This window comes from Dysidea avara, chromosome 2 (assembly GCF_963678975.1).
Source record: "Dysidea avara chromosome 2, odDysAvar1.4, whole genome shotgun sequence".
NCBI classification, from domain to species: domain Eukaryota; kingdom Metazoa; phylum Porifera; class Demospongiae; order Dictyoceratida; family Dysideidae; genus Dysidea; species Dysidea avara.
In genome coordinates this window covers 28481990-28509073 of record NC_089273.1, presented here as the reverse complement: position 1 = coordinate 28509073, position 27084 = coordinate 28481990, and the positions used below count along the sequence as shown (strand labels likewise).

Here is a 27084-nt window from a genome sequence, read left to right as displayed (position 1 = left end):
TGAGGCTCTAATCAGGTTAAGGCAATCATGTGAATACAAAATGTATTCCTGGCTAGTTTGAAGTTCAAAACAAGCAAATAAAAAGGTATTAACTATAGTGTTTATATCACCTTACACTCAAATCACTCATTTACTATAATATTAAGGATACTGTCTTACTGTACATCAAATCTACATGCCGTAATTTGTTTTTGGTTCATTTTAAAATAATTTTTGTATGCAAAACTTGTACAAAAAAATTTTGCGCGAAAATTTTTATGCAAGATCGAACTACTCTAATAGAGCAGTCATTCACATAAATCATACGAAAATATTTTTACACGGAAACTTTTAAAACTAAAACGAAGTACAGAATACAGATAATGAACTATAATACAGTATGTATATAACAGAATGTGCATGACCCCTATATAGATTAAACACTTTATACCAGTGTAGAGCTACTGTATCTACCTATTATAGGGACATTTTCCTATCACTACTTTTTGAATTCTGCTCTAAAATTAATGTACTGTAATGGAATTACAATTAAGAAATCATTTTTGGAATGCGATTATCTGCAGCAAAAACTAATTGCCTTTTTCTATAGAAAATGTAGTTATAGGAAATGCAAATAGCTAGCAAACAAGAAAAAATTTAAACAGATTTATTGTTGTGAAGGAAGAAAAATCCCAAATACATGTATAGTAAAGAAACATCCATGGAATGTGATGGATATGAAATATGATATTGCCTATACATAATAATATGTTTCTAAAGAAAGTGTATAGGAAATGATAAGTATCAAAGGAATGTGATGCATTTGTAAAGAAAAGTTGCAGTTTCAATCTGTTGTTTTTTTTGGGAGGGGGGAGGGAGATCAGGAATTTGAGAGGTGATGGGTTGAGAGTCTGTTTGATGGTAGCTACAAACATAAGATGTCTTTTCCAATGTACAGATTTTCAAGGAACATGATATTTTTCATTTTTGCGGATTGCTTAGATGTCAGCAAATCTTTAATCATTGAAAATTGATGATAGTCAGATCTGTGCTAAATAACAGATAGTCTGAGTGAATGAAAATCATTATATTGCACACAATTATACGGTAATTGAAAACTGAAATGTACTCAAGGCTGTGTCACAGAAAACGTTTTTGGTGATCGGTTTTCCTATGGTTGGTAGTGCTTGATAATAATGTGCTACAGCAATGATGACATAATGATATAAATTGGATAACTAGTTACACTGTATGTGTGCCTCATGTACGAACTACAGTACACAGCTTATCTGTTGATAAATCAATTTTTATGTGAGACATTTTAACTATACACCAAATCTGTATTGCACCATTAACATGCTAACTTGAGCACATGCAAACATACCACAACACATTACTGCATACTTTCCTACACCCTTCCACTGCACCAAGCTCTATAACATTACAGCATGCAACCATGACATATTACAACAACACATCACTTTACAGACCAGTTATACAAACATACATGCATATACATACAACTCTTTGGGAGAGGTAGGGCAACTGAGGTATGATACACCAGCCTAAATAGGCAATAAGTATGTGTTATCACTGCACTGTCACAGCAAACTTTACATAATACATCCAGTATTACTTACGTCAACCCAGCAGCAGCAACATTCAGCAACTACATTGCAAACATACGATTGCAACAAAGATTAGCACATTCAGTTGTGACACATTAAATTTAATGACAGTTAGCATTTAGCGACAACACACACACAGCCTTGGAGTAGGCAAATATTAACTTTATTATTCAACAATTTGGTCCCATATCTCAGTTACCAGAAGCAACATGTAAGAAAGCAGGCTATCAGGGTGGGTGGGAATTTTGATATTGTTAACTTCACAAGCTTAGGTCCTCTACTGCCTGAGGAATATTCGAGGTTCAGTGATCTGGTAAAGCACCAAACAATCACAACATGACAGTAATAATAATGATCAGTAAAGCCTGACCTGTTACTATATTAGGATTGTGGAATTTAATTGTGACCCTATTTTGGAAAACCATACATTTGGGAACATTGGCCTATCTAAGTACTTTCAATATTAAAACATTTATGACAATTTGTTTTGCATAATACTCCTCACATTTTGGGAAAATATATCATTCAGGAGTTCTGTTAGATTTTTGTACCTACACTTTGATTGCTGTAATGTATCACTGGCTTAGTGTTTTTTGCTCTTTAGTAGTAGTAGACTATTTAAATAACAGCAAGGTGTTCATAATTTTAATTAATGATGGAGAGCACATAAATGGATCACATATTACTGAGTAAAGTAGACTCAGTCGGTTCAATAACGTCACTTCACTTTATTCAGCAACAGTCCCATCACAAGCTGACTATTTAACTTTATGCAGTGTGCCTGTAAATTATACACTTACTGTATTAGCTCTTGTATGATACAGTATCTTAGAAACACTAACAGTTACTCTGAGGTATCAAGCTTTTAAATATTTGAATTTTAATGAGTGGGCTGCTTAGTAACACATTAAGGTTAATAGCTGTCTTTACAGATTATCAATCAGCCAGTTACAAACCATGGGTATTATAAGAAGTGATCATCATGATACTTTGATCTTGTTATGAGAAATTTAACTGTAACAATGTATTTAATGTAAGGTAGTTGATATGTACAAGTGTAGTGACTTTGTGAGATTCTACAAGGTAAATTAACTTAACAATTCACTGCTTGAAGTTTCTTAGTTTACTAGAGTGGTATATCCCCAGTGAATGGAAGTTATTTGTTTGTTATTTTAGTAGTTTTTCAGTAAACCTACATTCACTGATGTTTTACTGAGTGTTTAAAACTTAGTAAAACAATTATGTTCCATATACTTAAAGTTACTGATATTTTACTATCAGTTTAACTGGCACAGTAAAGTAGCTTAACAAATTAGTTAACTAATTAAGAACCTTCAAGCAGTGATTCAAAAGCACTGTAACTCTATATACGTGTGTATCATAATTATAGTATGGGAGTACTGTATTTGTACTATCTCAAAATTGACCAGAAACCAGCTTCTCAAAACTTTCATGGTGCCTTTGTAGCAATGATTAAGTAAAACCAAATCCAAATACACCTTTATTCTGTTAAAGTGATAATAGAATAATTATGTTATTACATTTTCTATTGTCTTCTATTTACTGATTACACTGTTTGTCTTCATTTGAGCTCCTATCAACGCTTCACTCTGTATATGTAAAACAGTTTGCTAGACTGAGATATGAACTTGTATCAGCAGCTACATTATTATTTGAATAAATGAGGTATTTAATGTTTCTATGTTATTTTTGTAACTAAGCAATGTTACAGTGAAATTTTCATTGAATACTTACTATGCAGGTATCATGTTTATGTGGAATGATAACCCATACATGAATGTGATCAATATACTGAATTATCAATAACTTTATTTTGAAGCACTACAAATAGATTGTCATTATCTTTTGGATATTGTAGAATTATGAGTAAGTTTCTTAGAAATAGAACTCAGTGCTTTTAAACAGCAACTATAAAGCTTTTGTTTCCCAACAAATTCTAATAAAAATCTTCAAATCTAGGGCTGGGCGGTTTCTCGGTATTATAGTAATACCGCGGTATTGCAATGAAACGATATCTGTATCGCGTAGATTTCGGTGAAACGATAATATCACGATATCGATATTATTACGAATTTTAGTGTTTGTGACAGCTTATTAAGCCCTTAAGGTTGTTATAATGCACCTCAAATAATCACGTGATACTACTGCAAACAAGGACCTAGTACTAGCTAGTCAATTTTTTTACAAAGATCGAGGTACTCTAATAGAACAGTCAACTAGGATCGAGATACCCTAATAAAGCAGTCAGCTACTCTAATATAGCAATCATCTTTAATAACCGCGATAAATAGTAATATCGTGATATATTTCTGCACGATATATCGTGAAGCGAAACTCCAATACCGCCCAGCCCTATTCAAATCAACAAACCAGTTTTTTATGCTTAGGTACCAATATCTAAGAATTTACAGTTATTGAATATGTTGTGCATTTCAATAATTCATACTACACATGTGAATTGAGAGTCCTAGTATATGGTGAATGCTTTAAATGATTTATGTGCCTTGCTTGTGCTATATGAAAAATAAAGCACTTGGCGCTTGGCCTCGATGCTAATAAAGCACTTGGCTTTGCCTCATGCTTTATTAGCATCTCTTCCACATGCTTCATACTTTATTTTTCATATAGCACTCACAGCTATGAATTATTGAAATGGGTTAGGGTATACAGTTAACATATACGAATACGGATTCGTATAATTATGTTAACTGTATACTGTATCAAATTCGTATACCGCTTTAACATATACGGATTTGATACATACAGGTGTAGTGTTTTTGTGAGATTCTACAAGGTAAATTAACTTAACAATTCAAAACACTGTAACACTATACAACATATAGTATGGTAGTACTGTGTATTTGTACTATCTCCCAGAAACCAGCCTCTCAAACCTTCATGGCGTCTTGGCATTATTGATTATGTAAAACCAAGTCCAAATTTACGCCTTTGTCCTGAAACAATATGTACTAAAGTGAGAATAGAATAATTATGTTATTAAATTTTATGACCTCAGTCTGTAATTACGGTTTGTCTTCCTTTGATCTCCTATCACTGCTTTACTCTGCATATGTAGTAGCTGCTTGTCAACCTTCTAATCCAGTTTGCTAGACTGGAATATGAACTTATATCAGCAACTACATAATTATTTGATATTTTATGAATAAATGAAATATGTAATGTTTCTATGTTGTTTTTGTAACTAAGCAATGTTACAGTAAAGTTTTAGTTGAATACTTATATGCATGTATCATGTGTAAGTGGAATGATAATCCATACATGAATACAATCAATGTACTGATTTACAAATAACTTTATAGATTTATAGATAGTCCTACCTCATTTTGTTAAGCACAAAGTTAGAAAGAATGTGAGAATAGTATGTATATTGATGTGAAGATTCCTTTTGTATTGTATTATTTACTTTACAGAAATGTCCATATGGATCAGAGATATAGTAAAACAATCAGTTAATTACATAGCTAAAATTATTGCTTAAATAAATTTGATTTGACAGCACTACTGGATAAATCATTTCATAATCTAATTATGGAACAATATGTCATCTACTTATTTGCTCTCTTTCATTATTGAATTTTAAGATTATGAACACTTGCTGTTATTTAAACAATTCAATATTAAAGACAAAAAATAACCACTAAACCAGTGATACATTACGACAAATAAAGCGTTGGTACAAAAATCTAACACAACTATAAATCTCTCCAAAATATGAAGAGTATTATGCAAAGCAAGTTGTCATAACTATTTGATGTTGAAAGTACTCAGAGAATAAAGTTCTTTAGAAGTAGAACCCAGTGTTTCAACAACGACTATTAAAACTTTTGCACAAAAATACCAACTTATTCGAGAGAAGAGCAACACTGTTTCTAGATAAAGAAATCCTGTGATACACAACTTATTCTCACCATTCATGAATTTGCAACAATACTCAGCAAAGTGGCTTCACTTTATTCAACAACAGTTCTGTCACAAGCTGAGGCATAGCCACTATTCTTAACTTGATGCAGTGTGTTTGTCAATTATACACTAATTACTGTATTAGCTCTTGTATGATACAGTATCTTAGAAACACTAACAGTTACTCTGAAGTGTCAAAGTTTTAAATATTTGAATTTTAATGTGTTAGCTGCTTAGTAACACATTAAGGTTAATAGCTGTCTTTATAGATTATTCAATCAGCCAGTTACACACCATGGGTATTATAAGAAGTGACCATCATGATACTTTGATCTTGTTATGAGCAATTTAACCATAACAATGTATTTAATGTAAGGAATTTGATATGCACAAGTGTAGTGTCTTTGTGACTATAAGATAAATTAACAATTCAGAAACAGTGTAATTCTATATAACTATGTATCATATAGTATGGTAGTACAGTATTTGCACTATCTCAAATATTGACCAGAAACCATCCCCTCAAAACTTTCATGGCGTCTTTGTAGTAATGATTAAATAAACCAAGTCCAAATACACCTTTATTCTGAAACAATGTGTATTTAAGTGAGAATAGAATAGTTGTGTTATTACCTTTTGTGACTTCCATAATTGTGACTGGGCCTGCAAAAACAGGGTATGTACGAACATGATTTTAGCCTACTTTTTCAACTTTCATGACTCATAATTGTACCATTATGCTTTAGCAATGCAATTTTCAGCTCTTAATGCACATTTAATTGTCTTTATGATACAAGTTACAGAATGCAAATATACTGTCCAAATACTGAAATATGACCTGAAGCATGACAGGCTGTAGTTTGTGCCCACGTGCCCTGTTTACACAGGCCCAGTCACAATTGTCTTTTATTACTGTTTGGCTTCCTTTGAGCTCCTATCAACACTTTACTCTGCATATTTAATAGCTGCTGTAAAAATTCTAATACAGTTTGTTAATACATGAAATTTCTAATCACCTTAGTCCTCATGGATCACCTTCTAATCCATTACCAAGTTGTGCTTGGCTGAAGGCATTAGTTAGTTAGTTAATCAGAACAAAATTCTGTTGATTTTTTTAAATTCCACAGAAAATTGTTAAAAGGGTTTGGTATCACTCTGAAGGCATTTTTGGGCTTGGCTATGCGGCCTATGCCTATGCCTAACCAATAATGCCAAGCTGTTATGTAGAAAATTTGAGGCTTGTTTTAGGATGATACTTTGTGGTAAGAAAGTCCAAAACTACATGATACGAAATATACAGTGAGGTATTTGATAGTGTACAAGTGTAGTGTTTTTGTGAGATTCTACATGGTAAATTAACTTAACAGTTCAAAAACACTGTAACACTATACAGCATATAGTATGGTAGTACTGTGTATTTGTACTATCTCCCAGAAACCAGCCTCTCAAACCTTCATGGCGCCTTGGCATTATTGATTATGTAAAACCAAGTCTAAATTTATGCCTTTGTCCTGAAACAATATGTATACTAAAGTGAGAATAGAATGATTATGTTATTACCTTTTCTGACCTCAGTCTGTAATTACGGTTTGTCGTCCTTTGATCTCCTATCAGTGCTTTACTCTGCCTAATTATATATGTAGTAGCTTCTTGTAAACCTTCTAATCCAGTTTACTAGACTGGGATATGAACTTATATCAGCAACTGCATAATAACTTTTTTAATGTTGAAAATATTTAGAGAATAAAGTTCCTTAGAAGTAGAACCCAATGTTTCAACAACAACTATAAAGCCTTTTCTTTCCAACACAGAAATACCAACTTATTCGAGAAGAGCAACACGGTTTCTAGATAAAGAAATCCTGTGATACACAACTTATTCTCACCATTCATGAATTTGCAACAATACTCAACAGAGCGGTTTCACTTTATTCAGCAACAGTTCTGTCACAAGCTGAGGCATAGCCACTATTCTTATTATAATAACTTGATGCAGTGTGCTTGTCAATTATACACTTACTGTATTAGCTCTTGTATGATACAGTATCTCAGAAACACTAACAGTTACTCTGAAGTGTCAAAGTTTTAAATATTTGAATTTTAACATGTTAGCTGCTTAGTAACACATTAAGGTTAATAGCTGTCTTTATAGATTATCAATCAGCCAGTTACACACCATGGGTATTATAAGAAGTAGCCATCATAATACTTTGATCTTGTTATGAGCAATTTAACCATAACAATGTATTTAATGTAAGGAATTTGATATGTACAAGTGTAGTGTCTTTGTGACTATAAGATAAATTAACAATCCAGAAACAGTGTAATTCTATATAACTATGTATCATATAGTATGGCAGTACAGTATTTGTGACCCGGTCTGCGAAAAGGGGTCTTATAGCCTTTCCAATTATCTACGTTTGGCTAATCATAACTCCTGATCTGCAAAAGCTATCACCTTGTAATTACACCCACAGCCAGTGCTATGTTAGAGGTGTGTAGAGACCAAATTATAGGTCTGTACCATATTCATAAGTCAAGGTATGGGTCATCAAGTATATGCACTCGAAAAGGCTATAAGACCCCTTTTCGCAGACCGGGTCACATTTGCACTATCTCAAATATTGACCAGAAACCATCCCCTCAAAACTTTCATGGCGTCTTTGTAGTAATGATTAAATAAACCAAGTCCAAATACACCTTTATTCTTAAACAATATGTATTTAAGTGAGAATAGAATAGTTGTGTTATTACCTTTCCTGACTTCTGTAATTGTGACTGGGCCTGCAAAAACAGGGTATGTGCGAACATGCTACTTTTTCAAACTTTCATGACTCATAATTGTACCATTATGCTTTGGCAATGCAATTTTCAGCTCTTAATGCACATTTAATTGGCTTTATGATACAAGTTACAGAATGCAAATATACTGTCCAAATACTGAAATATGACCTGTAGCATGACAGGCTGTAGTTTGTGCCCACGTGCCCTGTTTACACAGGCCCAGTCACAATTGTCTTTTATTACTGTTTGGCTTCCTTTGAGCTCCTATCAACACTTTACTCTGCATATTTAATAGCTGCTGTAAACATTCTAATACAGTTTGTTAATACATGAAATTTCTAATCACCTTAGTCCTCATGGATCACCTTCTAATCCATTACAAGGTTGTGCTTGGCTGAAGGCATTAGTTAGTTAGTTAGTTAGTTAGTTAGTTAGTTAGTTAGTTAGTTAGTTAGTTAGTTAGTTAGTCAGTTAGTTAGTTAGTTAGTTAATCAGAACAAAATTCTGTTAATGCTTTTTAAATTCCACAGAAAATTGTTAAAAGGGTTTGGTATCACTCTGAAGGCATTTTTGGGCTTGGCCATGTGGCCTATGCTATGCCTAACCAATAATGCCAAGCTGTTATGAAGGAAATTTGAGGCTTGTTTTAGGATGATGCTTTGTGGTAAGAAAGTCCAAAACTACATGATACCAAATATACAGTGAGGTATTTGATAGTGTACAAGTGTAGTGTTTTTGTGAGATTCTACATGGTAAATTAACTTAACAGTTCAAAAACACTGTAACACTATACAGCATATAGTATGGTAGTACTGTGTATTTGTACTATCTCCCAGAAACCAGCCTCTCAAACCTTCATGGCGCCTTGGCATTATTTGATTATGTAAAACCAAGTCTAAATTTATGCCTTTGTCCTGAAACAATATGTATACTAAAGTGAGAATAGAATAATTATGTTATTACCTTTTCTGACCTCAGTCTGTAATTACGGTTTGTCGTCCTTTGATCTCCTATCACTGCTTTACTCTGCCCAATTATATATGTAGTAGCTTCTTGTAAACCTTCTAATCCAGTTTACTAGACTGGGATATGAACTTATATCAGCAACTGCATAATAACTTTTTTTAATGTTGAAAATATTTAGAGAATAAAGTTCCTTAGAAGTAGAACCCAATGTTTCAACAACGACTATAAAGCCTTTTCTTTCCAACACAGAAATACCAACTTATTCGAGAAGAGCAACACGGTTTCTAGATAAAGAAATCCTGTGATACACAACTAATTCTCACCATTCATGAATTTGCAACAATACTCAACAGAGCGGCTTCACTTTATTCAGCAACAGTTCTGTCACAAGCTGAGGCATAGCCACTATTCTTATTATAATAACTTGATGCAGTGTGCTTGTCAATTATACACTTACTGTATTAGCAATTGTATGATACAGTATCTTAGAAACACTAACAGTTACTCTGAAGTGTCAAAGTTTAAAATATTTGAATTTTAACATGTTAGCTGCTTAGTAACACATTAAGGTTAATAGCTGTCTTTATAGATTATCAATCAGCCAGTTACACACCATGGGTATTATAAGAAGTAGCCATCGTAATACTTTGATCTTGTTATGAGCAATTTTACCATAACAATGTATTTAATGTAAGGAATTTGATATGTACAAGTGTAGTGTCTTTGTGACTATAAGATAAATTAACAATCCAGAAACAGTGTAATTCTATATAACTATGTATCATATAGTATGGCAGTACAGTATTTGTACTATCTCAAATATTGACTAGAAACCATCCCCTCAAAACTTTCATGGCGTCTTTGTAGTAATGATTAAATAAACCAAGTCCAAATACACCTTTATTCTTAAACAATATGTATTTAAGTGAGAATAGAATAGTTGTGTTATTACCTTTCCTGACTTCTGTAATTGTGACTGGGCCTGCAAAAACAGGGTATGTGCGAACATGATTTTAGCCTACTTTTTCAAACTTTCATCACTCATAATTGTACCATTATGCTTTGGCAATGCAATTTTTAGCTCTTAATGCACATTTAATTGGCTTTATGATACAAGTTACAGAATGCAAATATACTGTCCAAATACTGAAATATGACCTGAAGCATGACAGGCTGTAGTTTTTACCCACGTGCCCTGTTTACACAGGCCCAGTCACAATTGTCTTTTATTACTGTTTGGCTTCCTTTGAGCTCCTATCAACACTTTACTCTGCATATTTAATAGCTGCTGTAAACATTCTAATACAGTTTGCTAATACATGAAATTTCTAATCACCTTAGTCCTCATGGACCACCTTCTAATCCATTACAAGGTTGTGCTTGGCTGAAGCCATCAGTTAGTTAGTTTATCACAACAAAACTCCATTGATTTTTATTTAAATTCCCCAGAAAATTGTTAAAAGGGTTTGGGATCACTCTGAAGGCATTTTTGGGCTTGTCTATGCCTAACCAATATTGCCAAACTGTTATGAAGGAAATTTGAGGTTTGTTTTAGGATGATGCTTTGTGGTAAGAAAGTCCAAAACTACATGATACCAAATATACAGTGAGGTATTTGATAGTGTACAAGTGTAGTGTTTTTGTGAGATTCTACATGGTAAATTAACTTAACAGTTCAAAAACACTGTAACACTATACAGCATATAGTATGGTAGTACTGTGTATTTGTACTATCTCCCAGAAACCAGCCTCTCAAACCTTCATGGCGTCTTGGCATTATTGATTATGTAAAACCAAGTCCAAATTTACGCCTTTGTCCTGAAACAACATGTACTAAAGTGAGAATAGAATGATTATGTTATTACATTTTCTGACCTCAGTCTGTAATTACTGTTTGTCTTCCTTTGATCTCCTATCACTAATTACTCTGCATAATTATATATGTAGTAGCTTCTTGTAAACCTTCTAATCCAGTTTACTAGACTGGGATATGAACTTATATCAGCAACTGCATAATAACTTTTTTAATGTTGAAAATATTTAGAGAATAAAGTTCCTTAGAAGTAGAACCCAATGTTTCAACAACAACTATAAAGCCTTTTCTTTCCAACACAGAAATACCAACTTATTCGAGAAGAGCAACACGGTTTCTAGATAAAGAAATCCTGTGATACACAACTTATTCTCACCATTCATGAATTTGCAACAATACTCAACAGAGCGGTTTCACTTTATTCAGCAACAGTTCTGTCACAAGCTGAGGCATAGCCACTATTCTTATTATAATAACTTGATGCAGTGTGCTTGTCAATTATACACTTACTGTATTAGCTCTTGTATGATACAGTATCTCAGAAACACTAACAGTTACTCTGAAGTGTCAAAGTTTTAAATATTTGAATTTTAACATGTTAGCTGCTTAGTAACACATTAAGGTTAATAGCTGTCTTTATAGATTATCAATCAGCCAGTTACACACCATGGGTATTATAAGAAGTAGCCATCGTAATACTTTGATCTTGTTATGAGCAATTTAACCATAACAATGTATTTAATGTAAGGAATTTGATATGTACAAGTGTAGTGTCTTTGTGACTATAAGATAAATTAACAATCCAGAAACAGTGTAATTCTATATAACTATGTATCATATAGTATGGCAGTACAGTATTTGTGACCCGGTCTGCGAAAAGGGGTCTTATAGCCTTTCCAATTATCTACGTTTGGCTAATCATAACTCCTGATCTGCAAAAGCTATCACCTTGTAATTACACCCACAGCCAGTGCTATGTTAGGGGTGTGTAGAGACCAAATTATAGGTCTGTACCATATTCATAAGTCAAGGTATGGGTCATCAAGTATATGCACTCGAAAAGGCTATAAGACCCCTTTTCGCAGACCGGGTCACATTTGCACTATCTCAAATATTGACCAGAAACCATCCCCTCAAAACTTTCATGGCGTCTTTGTAGTAATGATTAAATAAACCAAGTCCAAATACACCTTTATTCTTAAACAATATGTATTTAAGTGAGAATAGAATAGTTGTGTTATTACCTTTCCTGACTTCTGTAATTGTGACTGGGCCTGCAAAAACAGGGTATGTGCGAACATGCTACTTTTTCAAACTTTCATGACTCATAATTGTACCATTATGCTTTGGCAATGCAATTTTCAGCTCTTAATGCACATTTAATTGGCTTTATGATACAAGTTACAGAATGCAAATATACTGTCCAAATACTGAAATATGACCTGTAGCATGACAGGCTGTAGTTTGTGCCCACGTGCCCTGTTTACACAGGCCCAGTCACAATTGTCTTTTATTACTGTTTGGCTTCCTTTGAGCTCCTATCAACACTTTACTCTGCATATTTAATAGCTGCTGTAAACATTCTAATACAGTTTGTTAATACATGAAATTTCTAATCACCTTAGTCCTCATGGATCACCTTCTAATCCATTACAAGGTTGTGCTTGGCTGAAGGCATTAGTTAGTTAGTTAGTTAGTTAGTTAGTTAGTTAGTTAGTTAGTTAGTTAGTTAGTTAGTTAGTTAGTTAGTTAGTCAGTTAGTTAGTTAGTTAGTTAATCAGAACAAAATTCTGTTAATGCTTTTTAAATTCCACAGAAAATTGTTAAAAGGGTTTGGTATCACTCTGAAGGCATTTTTGGGCTTGGCCATGTGGCCTATGCTATGCCTAACCAATAATGCCAAGCTGTTATGAAGGAAATTTGAGGCTTGTTTTAGGATGATGCTTTGTGGTAAGAAAGTCCAAAACTACATGATACCAAATATACAGTGAGGTATTTGATAGTGTACAAGTGTAGTGTTTTTGTGAGATTCTACATGGTAAATTAACTTAACAGTTCAAAAACACTGTAACACTATACAGCATATAGTATGGTAGTACTGTGTATTTGTACTATCTCCCAGAAACCAGCCTCTCAAACCTTCATGGCGCCTTGGCATTATTTGATTATGTAAAACCAAGTCTAAATTTATGCCTTTGTCCTGAAACAATATGTATACTAAAGTGAGAATAGAATAATTATGTTATTACCTTTTCTGACCTCAGTCTGTAATTACGGTTTGTCGTCCTTTGATCTCCTATCACTGCTTTACTCTGCCCAATTATATATGTAGTAGCTTCTTGTAAACCTTCTAATCCAGTTTACTAGACTGGGATACGAACTTATATCAGCAACTGCATAATAACTTTTTTGATGTTGAAAGTATTTAGAGAATAAAGTTCCTTAGAAGTAGAACCCAATGTTTCAACAACGACTATAAAGCCTTTTCTTTCCAACACAGAAATACCAACTTATTCGAGAAGAGCAACACGGTTTCTAGATAAAGAAATCCTGTGATACACAACTAATTCTCACCATTCATGAATTTGCAACAATACTCAACAGAGCGGCTTCACTTTATTCAGCAACAGTTCTGTCACAAGCTGAGGCATAGCCACTATTCTTATTATAATAACTTGATGCAGTGTGCTTGTCAATTATACACTTACTGTATTAGCAATTGTATGATACAGTATCTTAGAAACACTAACAGTTACTCTGAAGTGTCAAAGTTTAAAATATTTGAATTTTAACATGTTAGCTGCTTAGTAACACATTAAGGTTAATAGCTGTCTTTATAGATTATCAATCAGCCAGTTACACACCATGGGTATTATAAGAAGTAGCCATCGTAATACTTTGATCTTGTTATGAGCAATTTTACCATAACAATGTATTTAATGTAAGGAATTTGATATGTACAAGTGTAGTGTCTTTGTGACTATAAGATAAATTAACAATCCAGAAACAGTGTAATTCTATATAACTATGTATCATATAGTATGGCAGTACAGTATTTGTACTATCTCAAATATTGACTAGAAACCATCCCCTCAAAACTTTCATGGCGTCTTTGTAGTAATGATTAAATAAACCAAGTCCAAATACACCTTTATTCTTAAACAATATGTATTTAAGTGAGAATAGAATAGTTGTGTTATTACCTTTCCTGACTTCTGTAATTGTGACTGGGCCTGCAAAAACAGGGTATGTGCGAACATGATTTTAGCCTACTTTTTCAAACTTTCATCACTCATAATTGTACCATTATGCTTTGGCAATGCAATTTTTAGCTCTTAATGCACATTTAATTGGCTTTATGATACAAGTTACAGAATGCAAATATACTGTCCAAATACTGAAATATGACCTGAAGCATGACAGGCTGTAGTTTTTACCCACGTGCCCTGTTTACACAGGCCCAGTCACAATTGTCTTTTATTACTGTTTGGCTTCCTTTGAGCTCCTATCAACACTTTACTCTGCATATTTAATAGCTGCTGTAAACATTCTAATACAGTTTGCTAATACATGAAATTTCTAATCACCTTAGTCCTCATGGACCACCTTCTAATCCATTACAAGGTTGTGCTTGGCTGAAGCCATCAGTTAGTTAGTTTATCACAACAAAACTCCATTGATTTTTATTTAAATTCCCCAGAAAATTGTTAAAAGGGTTTGGGATCACTCTGAAGGCATTTTTGGGCTTGTCTATGCCTAACCAATATTGCCAAACTGTTATGAAGGAAATTTGAGGTTTGTTTTAGGATGATGCTTTGTGGTAAGAAAGTCCAAAACTACATGATACCAAATATACAGTGAGGTATTTGATAGTGTACAAGTGTAGTGTTTTTGTGAGATTCTACATGGTAAATTAACTTAACAGTTCAAAAACACTGTAACACTATACAGCATATAGTATGGTAGTACTGTGTATTTGTACTATCTCCCAGAAACCAGCCTCTCAAACCTTCATGGCGTCTTGGCATTATTGATTATGTAAAACCAAGTCCAAATTTACGCCTTTGTCCTGAAACAACATGTACTAAAGTGAGAATAGAATGATTATGTTATTACATTTTCTGACCTCAGTCTGTAATTACTGTTTGTCTTCCTTTGATCTCCTATCACTAATTACTCTGCATAATTATATATGTAGTAGCTTCTTGTAAACCTTCTAATCCAGTTTACTAGACTGGGATACGAACTTATATCAGCAACTGCATAATAACTTTTTTGATGTTGAAAGTATTTAGAGAATAAAGTTCCTTAGAAGTAGAACCCAATGTTTCAACAACGACTATAAAGCCTTTTCTTTCCAACACAGAAATACCAACTTATTCGAGAAAAGCAACACGGTTTCTAGATAAAGAAATCCTGTGATACACAACTTATTCTCACCATTCATGAATTTGCAACAATACTCAGCAGTAGAGGAAAGTATGTAAATGTACTATTTCTCAATTTCAGTAAAGCCTTTGATAAAATCCCACATGTAAGACTTCTTCAAAAACTTAAATCCTACAAAAATCAAATCTATGTTGAATGTGGAAACTACCTAATCAAAACAGCAAGCTGCACACTGGGCCATAACCAATGATTTTTTTACAACCATAGTGCCATACTCAATAATTGATTCTTACCTCTATTTTTATTATCCCTGAGTAAAGTAGACTCAGTCATTTCAACAAAGTGGCTTCACTTTATTCAGCAACAGTTCTGTCACAAGCTGAGGTATAACCACTACTCTTAACTTGATGCAGTGAGCTTGTAAATTCACCCCCTTAGGTACACTGTTAAAAATAAAGAGTAACCACCACTCTGAAGAGTTCCCAGTGTAGGGAGGATTTAACACCCCATGGAGAGTAACCAACACTCTGAAGAGAATAACCATTACTCAAAAGAGTAAGTGACACCACCTTCAGGGTATGTGTTACTCCCCAGTTATTCCTTTAGAGTAATGGTTACTCTCCAGGGATGTTAAATCCTCCCTACACTGGGAACTCCTTGAGAGTTGTGGTTACTCTTCATTTTAACAGTGTATTAGTACTATACACTTATTGTATTAGCTCTTGTATGATACAGTATCTTAGAAGACTAGCAGTTACCTTAAGGTTATGGTATAGTCACGGGCAATCATTCAAAATTTTGAATGCCTATCGATACTTTTTGAGAAGCCCATAAAACCAGTCTAGCAGTGTGAAAAGTTTTAAATGAAGGTGAAGCTCTTCATATTTAATATTTTTATGTAGCTTGAGGCAGGTGGAACATTACAATTTGTTGTAGTAACACAAGTAAGCCAGCCCGTACATCGCTCAGCTCCAGCTGTCACTACCATGCTTTTCCGCCGCCAAATACAGCAAAAGCTGTAGGCTCTATTGGCTTTTCTGGGGCATAGTGATACTGTATATTAAATTTATTAAGTCCTGTGGAAGCGTTTTTGACGTGTTTCTCCCCAGTGACTCAGATACAAGCCTTCAAAGAGCTTGTTTCACTCAAAAAAAACTACTAAAAGTTCAATAAAACGTCTATACTACCAGTAACTTAAAAATTCGCTTCCACAGGACCTAGATATTTTAGTTGTTTAGCCACTTGTATTGAAATTATAAGGATTCCGTAATCTGTTAGTCTGGTTTTTGGCGGCGCGTTTTTATAAAACATTGCTCTATTGTAGACCACACACCCAAGGACAGTCGTTGTTCTACAGTAATAACAAACAAGCACAATTAGTTGTATTGCTAACACAACACAGTTGTTGAAATTATTTATCTCTGCTTGGTTTAAAGTAGATTTTGTAATTTGTTCTGCCCACGCATTTAAAACTATTCCGTAACCTTAAAGTGTTATTAATGTTTTCAACATTTGAATTTTAATGTGCTAACTACTTATTAAACTCTATTTAGGCTGTTTTGGGTGGGTAATAAATCTCATATACTCCACCTTGTTTTCTAATATACTCCACGCCTTCAGGCACAATATAGCATATGCTCAAAATCTAGGTTTATCCAATCGCTACGCATTGTTCACGTGCAGTGATTTAACGAGCGCTATTATTTTGTCACATGAGGACGCATAGTTGCCTTGGCGCTAGTATTATCTCAAGAAAACTAGCCGCTTTCACCGAGCCTACAGCAGAAACAGCCATGAATGAGGTATGTAATCTGAGTGTAATGTGAAATAGAGTCTAAAGCAGTTATACGGACACAATGTGGAGTGGCCTCAGGCCCTTAGTAGCGCCCTCGCTTCGCTCGTGTGCTACAGCCCGGGCCTTCCGGTTTATAAATTTCATAGACTCCACATTGTGCACGTATAACTATTATGTAACACATTGAGTTTAATAGCTGTCTTTATAGATTTCAATCAGCCAGTTACGGGAATCAAAGGAATTTACAAGAAGCAATCCTCATGACATGATCTTGTTATGAGCAGTTTAACCATAACTATGAATTTAATATAAGTTATAGAACTTTGCATGGGTGAGATCGAAGGGGAAAGTGTATTTTAAAATTCCTAAAGCACACTTTAGGCCACAAACAGTGCTTTATTATCCACAAAGAGTGCTTTATTGCACCAAAAAGAGTGCTTTATCAATTGAATAAAACACTCTTTGCTGTGCAATAATTCACTCTTTGTGGGCAATAAAGCACAGTTGCCCACGTGCTCTAGTGCAGGCTAATAACCCCCAGTGCTCTCGCCAGTACGACTAATCACTAAAGCCGGTGATTACAGTGTTGGGGGTAACGCGTTATTTATGTAATGTGTTATGTAATATTACTTTTGTGGTAACTAAGTAATATAATGAAATACAGTATATAAACAGGTAATATAACTCAAGTTACTTTACTTACAAATGTAACACGTTACCTTAGTAATATAGTGACTGTAACAAATCTAATATTACATAATATTATTAATACAAGTAATGATTTATCTCGTTAGTGATCCACTGAGTAATGCCTAGCCACAACGAAGTAATGAAGCCTACTGAATGAAGCTTATTCACTCACCAGCTTCTTACATATAACCAAGATTTGCACATTATCCAACAACGAAATCATGTCACAGGATAAGGTGGTAGTTTCACACATGGCAGCTTAAAGCTGTTGACACAAAATAATGTTATATAGTTATACAATGGGCACGAGTGCTCTGCCTGATATAAACACATGAGCCTGAGGGCCATCAGGCCCGAAGGCAAGTGCGTTTATACAGGCAGAGCACGAGTGCACGTTGTATAGCTGTTATGTACCACTCACCTAATAGGTGGGGAGGGTTTCAAAAACAGCTGTAACACTTATAAAGGCCAGGTTTCCAACATCGATTGTGGGTAACCAAGCCGAACGTTGCAATAACGTTCCCTCTAAAGTTTGCAGCCATCCGAGATATTGAAAGCTAGTACACTATGGGTTATATCACTAACCTGCATTCACTGTTCGACTCTCATCATGTAGTGCTCAGCATGCCAGCGTGATCACTCAATCGCCATATAGACTAAGCGCCAGACTAATCGCCAAAGTGATTCTCTCGAGCGAAAAAAAAGCAGCTAAATAGATGGTTTAAGTAAACAAAACCTAACTATTAAATGATACTAGTCTAATTCTTACTATTCACACTGGCTAAACTCGAAACTGATGGCATGACAAAAACTCATCACCACAATCGAATGTAAAGGTGAGTAATATAACAGTTTTATTGAGTCATTGTTGAAGTGGATTACAGTTTAATCTGGGCTAAGATGGCACCATACTAGTAAGGTGTATAAGTATGTTTATGTAATAGTTATACCATGGGAAAGAGTGCTTTGCCTGATATATACGCACAAACCTGAGAGCCGCAGGCCTGAGGGAGAGTGAGTGCCCTTGGTATAACTATTATGTTCTACTTTAGCATGTAGACCCACCTAATTGGCAAAATCTTTAGTTGTTATACCCTTCTCTTATATAGGGAACCAAGTAAGTTGTGATTGTGGGACTGAATTTTGTCAAACAAGCTGTGATTGTGGGATTCAATATTAATACATCAAACAGTAATTTGATTTTATTATTGCTAATATAGCAATTTTAAGAGATTAGTGTTAATTATGTTACTTTAATTGCTACATTTACAAAAGTACAAAACAAACTACTGTTAATGTATTAAAATTGAATCCCAGGTTGTTTGGCAGAATTCAATCCCACAATCACAATTTGCTTGATTCCCTATATGTGACCGGATTTCATATAACAAGGCTTCCACACACACAAAATCAAACTTATGATTTTACCAGAAATGGATTGCTGGTCTAATACACTATCATATTTCACACTGTACTTCCTTCAGCACTGGCAAGTCTGGTTTCTGTAGCAGCTTTCTTCCAACCCTGTCAAAGCCACGAGTGTGAGATTGGCACCATTAAATGGCCATGGCTTTGTGATAATGGTGTGTAGTGAGCTGGGACTTCACAGAGAGCTCGCCAATAGTGTTCTCAGTCAATTTGGAGTAATTTGAGGGCCATGGAGGACCATGGAGAGCCCAAACTTGGCCTCTGGATTCCAATCGTCTTCTTACTCCATTTTATACCCGTATATTAAGACCACCGTCCACCCCCACCCTCCCAGCCTATTACTACCACCTGTGATATTATTACCCGCTCGAAAAAAGCTGCTCAAAATAGGGCAAATTTTGGGTATCAGAAATGTATACACCCACTCAGTGATATCTAGTGAACACATGAACAATTGGTGAAAATTTTGTTTGCACAGCTGTAGGCACTGGGAAGTTATTACACAATGATTCCTTAAAATCACCATATCTCCTAACAAAGCTTTGTGCGTCGAAGCCTTGTTTTGTCAAATTCAGTCACATATAAGAGAAGAGGATAACAGTAAAACATCAAAGAAATCTGATGATTTCTGGAGATAGTGTGCACACCTGTGTGCAATGTCTCAAGTTAATGAGATATACGCACTGGTGGCAGTGCATATATCTCGTTAAGGCAGTGTGTAACAAGATATGTACCACTTTCACACCTCAGATCAAAGAAAGTCAGTGCATATATATCACATATCGCACTGACTCAAAATGTTAACGAGATATATGCACTGCTACCAGTGCGTATATCTCGTTAAGGCAATGAGTTTATCTCGTTACACACTGCCTTAACGAGATATATGCACTGCCAGCAGTGTGTATATCTCGTTAACTTGAGACATTGCATACCTAATAGGTGTGCACACTATATCAAGAAATCATCAGATTTCTTTGATGTTTTACTGCTATCCTCTTCTCTTATATAGGGAATCAAGCAAGCTGTGATTGTGGGATTGAATTCTGCCAAACAACCTGTGATTGTGGGATTCAATTTTAATACATTAACAGCAGTTTGTTTTTTACTTTTGTAAATGTAGCAATTAAAGTAACATAATTAACACTAGTCTCTTAAAATTGCTATATTAGCAATAATAAAATCAAACTACTGTTTGATGTATTAAAATTGAATCCCACAATCTCAGTTTGTTTGGCAAAATTCAATCCCACAATTACAGCTTACTTGGTTCCCTATATAAGAGAAGGGTATAGCAATCACAGATTTTGCCAATTAGGTGAGTCTACATGCTAAAGTAGAACATATTAGTTATACCATGGGCACTCGTGCTTTGCCTGTATATACACTCTCGCCCTTGGGCCTGCAGCCCTCAGGCTTGTGCATATATATATCAGGCAAAACACTCTTGCCCATGCTATAACTATCACATATATATGCACTGCCTTAACAAGATATATGGACTGGTAGCAGTGCATATATCTCGTTAACATTTTGAGTCAGTGCGTTATGTGATATATATGCACTGGCTTTCCTTTGATCTGAGGTGTGAAAATGGTACATATATTAGACTAGAGTTGCGGCCACCGCATTGGCTTTTTTGATCGCCATTGGCTACTTGGTAAACGTTATGCGTATTTGTATGTTATGGCCCATAATCAACCTTTACATGTCAGGCTATAAAAGAATTTGAGTGATCTGTAAAGTGTATTTCCATCTATTAGGTGAGGTGTCGTAGTGATCCTGGCCACCGGCACTTGTGCTATGCTGCACAAATCTGCAGCCAGTGCAATATCTGTATATTGCACTGTGGTCAGTGCATTATAACTTATAATGCACTCGTTGTAGTCTACAAAACTGCAACCAGTGCATTATATATTAATCCACTCACTGCAGTCTGCAGCAGTGCAATATGCAAATTATGGCACTGGTGGGGCCTTTGAACTGCCCATGCAGAATGGTACATAATATAGTTACTTTATTTTATGGGTAATATGTATAAATAGTTCAGTTGCAAGTAATATGTAACTATTTACTTTTTAAAAAGTAACTGTCCCAACACTGGTGGTGAAGGCTGATAACCTTCGCCACACTGAGTGATGAATCACCCCAGCCAACACAAGTGCTGCTACTGGATTGTTTTTATAGACATACCTAAATGCTATGATGATGGGTGGAAGGAGGTAATGTTGCTGATACATTTGTTAATTTAAACGGACAAGTCCTGGAGATATCACGGCAATATTTCACCATGTGACTCACAATAAAATTGATCATGGGTTATGGGAAAAGCCTTCCAAAATATGCAATGAACATCTACCATGCAAAATTATGGTGAAATACATAGGAGTTGCTTTGTTAAACTAGTTTGTGTGCATTCAAGCTACTAATAATTCGTACAACACATGTTAATTGCGAGTCCTAGTGTATGGTGAAGGTACACGAGTACAAAGCTCCATAAATCATTTAAAGCATTGCCATATGAACTCAGCACTTGGCCTCAATGCTAATAAAGCACTTGGCTTCGTCTCGTGCTATATTAGCATCTCGGCTGCACGCCTCGTACTGTTTTTCCATATAGTACTCGCGGCTATGCTTTAACATATTATATGAATTTGATACATACAGGTATAGCCGGTTTAGGTGTTTTGTGAGATTCTACAAGGTAAATTAACTTAACAGTTCAAAAACACTGTAACACTATACAGCATATAGTATGGTAGTACTGTGTATTTGTACTATCTCCCAGAAACCAGCCTCTCAAACCTTCATGGCGCCTTGGCATAATTGAATATGTAAAACCAAGTCCAAATTTACGCCTTTGTCCTGAAACAATATGTACTAAAGTGAGAATAGAATAATTATGTTATTCCATTTTCTGACCTCACTCTGTAATTACTGTTTATCTTCCTTTGATCTCCTATCAGTGCTTCACTCTGCATATGTAGTAGCTGCTTGTCAACCTTCTAATCCAGTTTGCTAGACTGGAATATGAACTTATATGAGCAACTACATAATTATTTGATATTTTGAAATATGTAACTTGTAGTAATGTTTCTAGTTTTTGTTGTAACTAAGCAATGTTACAGTGAAGTTTTAGTTGAATACTTATATGCAGGTATCATGTTTACATGGAATGATAGTCGATATGTAAATGTGATCAATTTACTGAGTTACCAATAACTTAAAATTTTTAGATATTGGTACTGTGCCTAAGCGTAAACAACTAGCTTGTTGATTTGAAGATTTGGATTAGAATTTGTTGGAAAACAAAAGTAGTTGCTATTTAAAATCACTGGGCTCTACTTCTAAGGAACTTTCTCATAATTTAACTAGACATTCATTATGTGTTACAATATCCAAAAGAAAAGGACAATCTATTTTGTATAGTGCTTCAAAATTACATCAGTATAATTATTTGTATAGTTTTGTTAGATTTTCTATGTACACTTTGTCTGCCACAATATTATATTATTTTATTCAAATGTACTGGACAGCCAGTAATTGTGACCAAATTTGACAAAACCTTGCTTCCACATACATCCAATTTTTAACCAAATTAAATGGTGGGGTAAGTGCATGGTTCCGATCTTTAATTATTCTGTGGAAGTAACTAAATTTATACGAATTGGTGTTACAAATGGCCTAGACTTTTGAAAAGTGGTCTTCCACACACATCAAATTTACCAACTTTAACAATTAATAACGTAAGATTGGAAAAAGATATTTACTTGAAATTTGGTCAGTAGTAAGTACTGACATCACTTAATGGATGGAGAAACTTTAAGGTTTATATGTTACACTATGTCACTAGCTTATAGTGGCTTTTAGTAGGCTGTATCTTGATCTCAAGCAATGGACTGTCTAAGTAATAACAAGTGTTTATAATATTGTGAAATAATGATGTAGAGCATAAGTAAAGTAGACCATCAACACCTTAATCAGCTCAATAGAATAGTGTAATTTTATTCAATGTTAGTTCTATCACAACCTGAGGTAGCAAAGGTTCAACTGTATGCAGTGTACTTGTAATCCAGTGTAGGCAGTCATACGGTCTCCTAATAATTATTGATACCAAACACTTACTGTATTAACTCATGTAAGATACAGCATCTTAGAAAACACTAACAGTTACTCTTAAACTGTTAAACATTTGGAATTTTAACTGACTATTAGTAACACATTAAGGTTACTAGCTGTCTTATCAATCAGCTAATTACAAACCATGGGAATCAAAGGTTTGTCTTCATAATGAAAAAATTAAGTTTGCACAACCTCATGAATTACACAACAATCAAATCAAAATGCCATAGTCCAGTTTTAGTCATTGTACTACAATTATTCATCAATATGATCTATTTTTACTCATTGTACTAAAATTATTTATCAATATAGTCTAGTTTTAGTCATTGTACTAAAGTTTGCTACTCAATTTAGTTTTATTTAGTCCAGAATCAGAATCTGACTAGACAATTAGTTTAGTATTGGTCGACAAACCAAAATAAAAAATGCTGTACTAAAATTACTTTTAGTATTAGTATTAGTATTAGTCCAATTAGACAAACACTAGCAGCATGCCCAAGAATTTTTAACAGTGAATGACTATTGTGAATCCCAAACAAAAGTGTGGGTGACAAATGTGGCTTGGACTATAGCTTGCCACATGAACTATGTATGGGGCTCCTCCTTCCAGTTACTCTGTTGTACATGTAAAGGAATCTATTGCTCTAGAGAAACTCTCGTAACTGGTCTACTTTTTACGATTCACACTTTGTATGCATACCTATAATACATTTGTCACCGTCATAACGTAAGAAAACATCACATTTTAATTAGAATGTTTTCGGTCATAAAGTTAGTGCATATCCTCTATTAAGAAGTCACATAGTCTGAGTATCAAAGAGGTTCGCCTACATACCATTTCTAAGGAGCAGTAATCAAGTAATCTTATTATAAGCACATACAAATCATGCAATGAAACTTGATTACACAAGTGTAGTGCCCTTGTGGAATAATCTAGAAATTTTATCATTTCAAAACTGCTTCTTTGCTGTTTTAGATATGTATATAATCCATAATGGTCACTACTGCTTAAAGTGCTAAATATTTAGCATTTAAGAATCACAAAGAGAGTACAACTGGCTGTAGCTACTGGGATATGAACCTTTTGATAAATGTGACTTGTGTCTGACAAAAATAGTATTATTTCCTTTCCAATTAGCAAGACTTGAGAGGTCATAACTTGTCAGTAGCAATAGTTGCAACATGCACCTTAGTCAACTTATTGCTGTTGCACAGCAAATTGCATAGCTAGCTAGCTAGCTTTCACGAATCATTTATCCAATTTCTTAGAAAGAGAAATTTTCTTACTTGGGAAGGCTTTGTAACAGTCTGTAAACGTTTAACAAACAACAAGGAACTCACCCGCTACAATACATTGAAATATTTGTTTCCTTTTACATCCATATTATTAGTGTTCTTGTCAGCCATTTTGTCTGATGATGTGACAACCAAGATTGCACCCAGAGAAAGATGATGCAATAAATTATAGCATTTTATGTATTGATGTGTGAAGAAAAAGAGATATAGTTCTTTTGCAGTTTAAAGGCACACCTAAATTTTTTTCCACCTATTAAGCTATGTTGTTGCTCACAACTGACCAAATTGCAAGTCATCAGTGTTTTCCAACCTGAAGTTAAGAATCATCAAAGTTGGTAAATTGGATGTTTGTAGAAGTTACCTTTTCATAAATCCGGTCACATTATATACATTCATGAAATATTTGATTATACATGTAGGTCATCAGATGGTTGTTTTTTTCTGGCTACTTATGGCTATGATGAATGGACAAATCCTATCCTATGGCAGTGGCGGCTACAGGGGGTTGCATTGGTTTCGGCTGAAATCCCTTCTAAGAATAACACGTGGTCCTAATTTATTTACAACTTGTTGTGTGACAGATAAAATCACCACAAGTTATACATAGTGCTGGTGAAACTTCATATACTTTTGCCTTTGAAATCACGAGTACAGCGTTCAACAGCAGGTTGTTACACTTTTTTGGTCTTCGACTTACACCTAGGCTGAAGTTGAGTGGAATCTGAAACCTCCTCTGAAAATTTCTAGATCTGCCACTGAAAATTTCTAGATCTGCCACTGAATGAAGAATGAGTTTAATGTTTTAATCGTTGAATAGTTTATGGGATAATTACATGTTTTCTAAAATGGGTAAACTTGCTTGTAGACTTGTTATTTCATGCAATTATTTTTATGTTAATGGTAATGTTGGTGTGATCCATGTTTGAAAATATTCAGAAAAGCTATAGCACTGGTTCTCATTTTAGCCCAATTTGTTTAGATATTGAGGATAATGAAACGCTTTCCATCTGAGTGGTTTTCATGGCAAAATCCAAGTTGTGAATTCTAAGTATTATTCTAACCCCACAATCAATTTTGGCATTAATGTCTATACAATCTCTGCCTATAGTTGTAACCATAGCAATATGGCATATTCCCATGACTTACATAAGTGGGTACCAAATGTTCACTAGTACAGTTGCACCTGGCTCATTCCATTGATTTTTATGGCTATTGGCTGAGCAGATTTGTGCACAAAATTTAGTGAATTGTGAATCTTTACTTACAAACATAAATGTTGGTATTTGACCTGGTAATCACTTTTAAAAGTTGAGCCACCTCAAACTTTGACCTTTTGTGACCTTTGTGCATTACTTAATTATTTAAATTAATATCTCATTTACAAATTGCAAACAACTGTAGTCAATATAGGTATCAAATCAAAGGACATGTCAAAAGGAATAATTTAAAAGTTGAATCAAGTCTGTTTTTTATTGTGCTCAAACATTACAGACAATTTTGTAGTAATTTGTATGACCAATCACTATAATTATTAACAGCATGTGGTGGCACCCATCATATAAAGAATTACTTTTCACTTTTTATTTTGTAATTTTTTTGATGGGGATTAGTAATTGAATTCAACCAAAAATCACTTAACTTTTATCACCACTGAGGGTAATAACTACCTTTCAAGATTATTTATTAGCTATATACTAAGATTCTGGGCATCAAAGGATGCCTACATATCATTAACCATAATCAGCAATTTATCCATTTCATATTGACATGCACAGGACTGGTGTATTGCACTTGTTAAGTCGGCAGATTTAAAATGCTTCCTTACTTCTTGGTTGGTTTCTATTGGTGCTTATATAAACCAAGAGAGTTCTACAGTGAATTCAGTGTGTCACTCCTTAGTGGTTCTCATTAACAAAGAAAAGGATTCCTTGAACTAGATAGCTATAAGGAGCTACTGTAGCAAAACACAGCACTTTTCTCGATCATGGAAAGTGGTGCTCTTGCAGCTACTGTTCTGTATTGTATTTTCTTCAGTTATTTACATGCAAGTGGTCTTGCACACGGTGAGTAACTAATTATTACTATTGTTTCAGTAGCTACACTGAATATTTCTGCAAAAGAGAATAATATTCATGAGTTGACCATTGGAATTCAATTCATGATAAATCATTAGCGAATTGTTGTTCACAATAGCTACTGCATGCATGTCCTTTTTAACAAAGGTGTAGTATCCAAAGAATTTTTAGCCACCAA

The 27084-nt window shown here is 34.4% G+C and overlaps 1 protein-coding gene across 1 annotated transcript in view; it reads left to right on the top strand.

Moving 5' to 3' along the window:
* The first annotated feature begins 26728 nt into the window (after positions 1 to 26728).
* Positions 26729 to 27084, top strand: part of LOC136247030 (uncharacterized) — a 69953-nt gene continuing 69597 nt past the window's right edge. Inside the window, exon 1 of the mRNA XM_066038622.1 lies at positions 26729 to 26894. Coding sequence (XP_065894694.1) covers positions 26816 to 26894 — 79 coding nt within the window. The 5' untranslated portion in view covers positions 26729 to 26815. The remainder of the gene's footprint in view (positions 26895 to 27084) is intronic.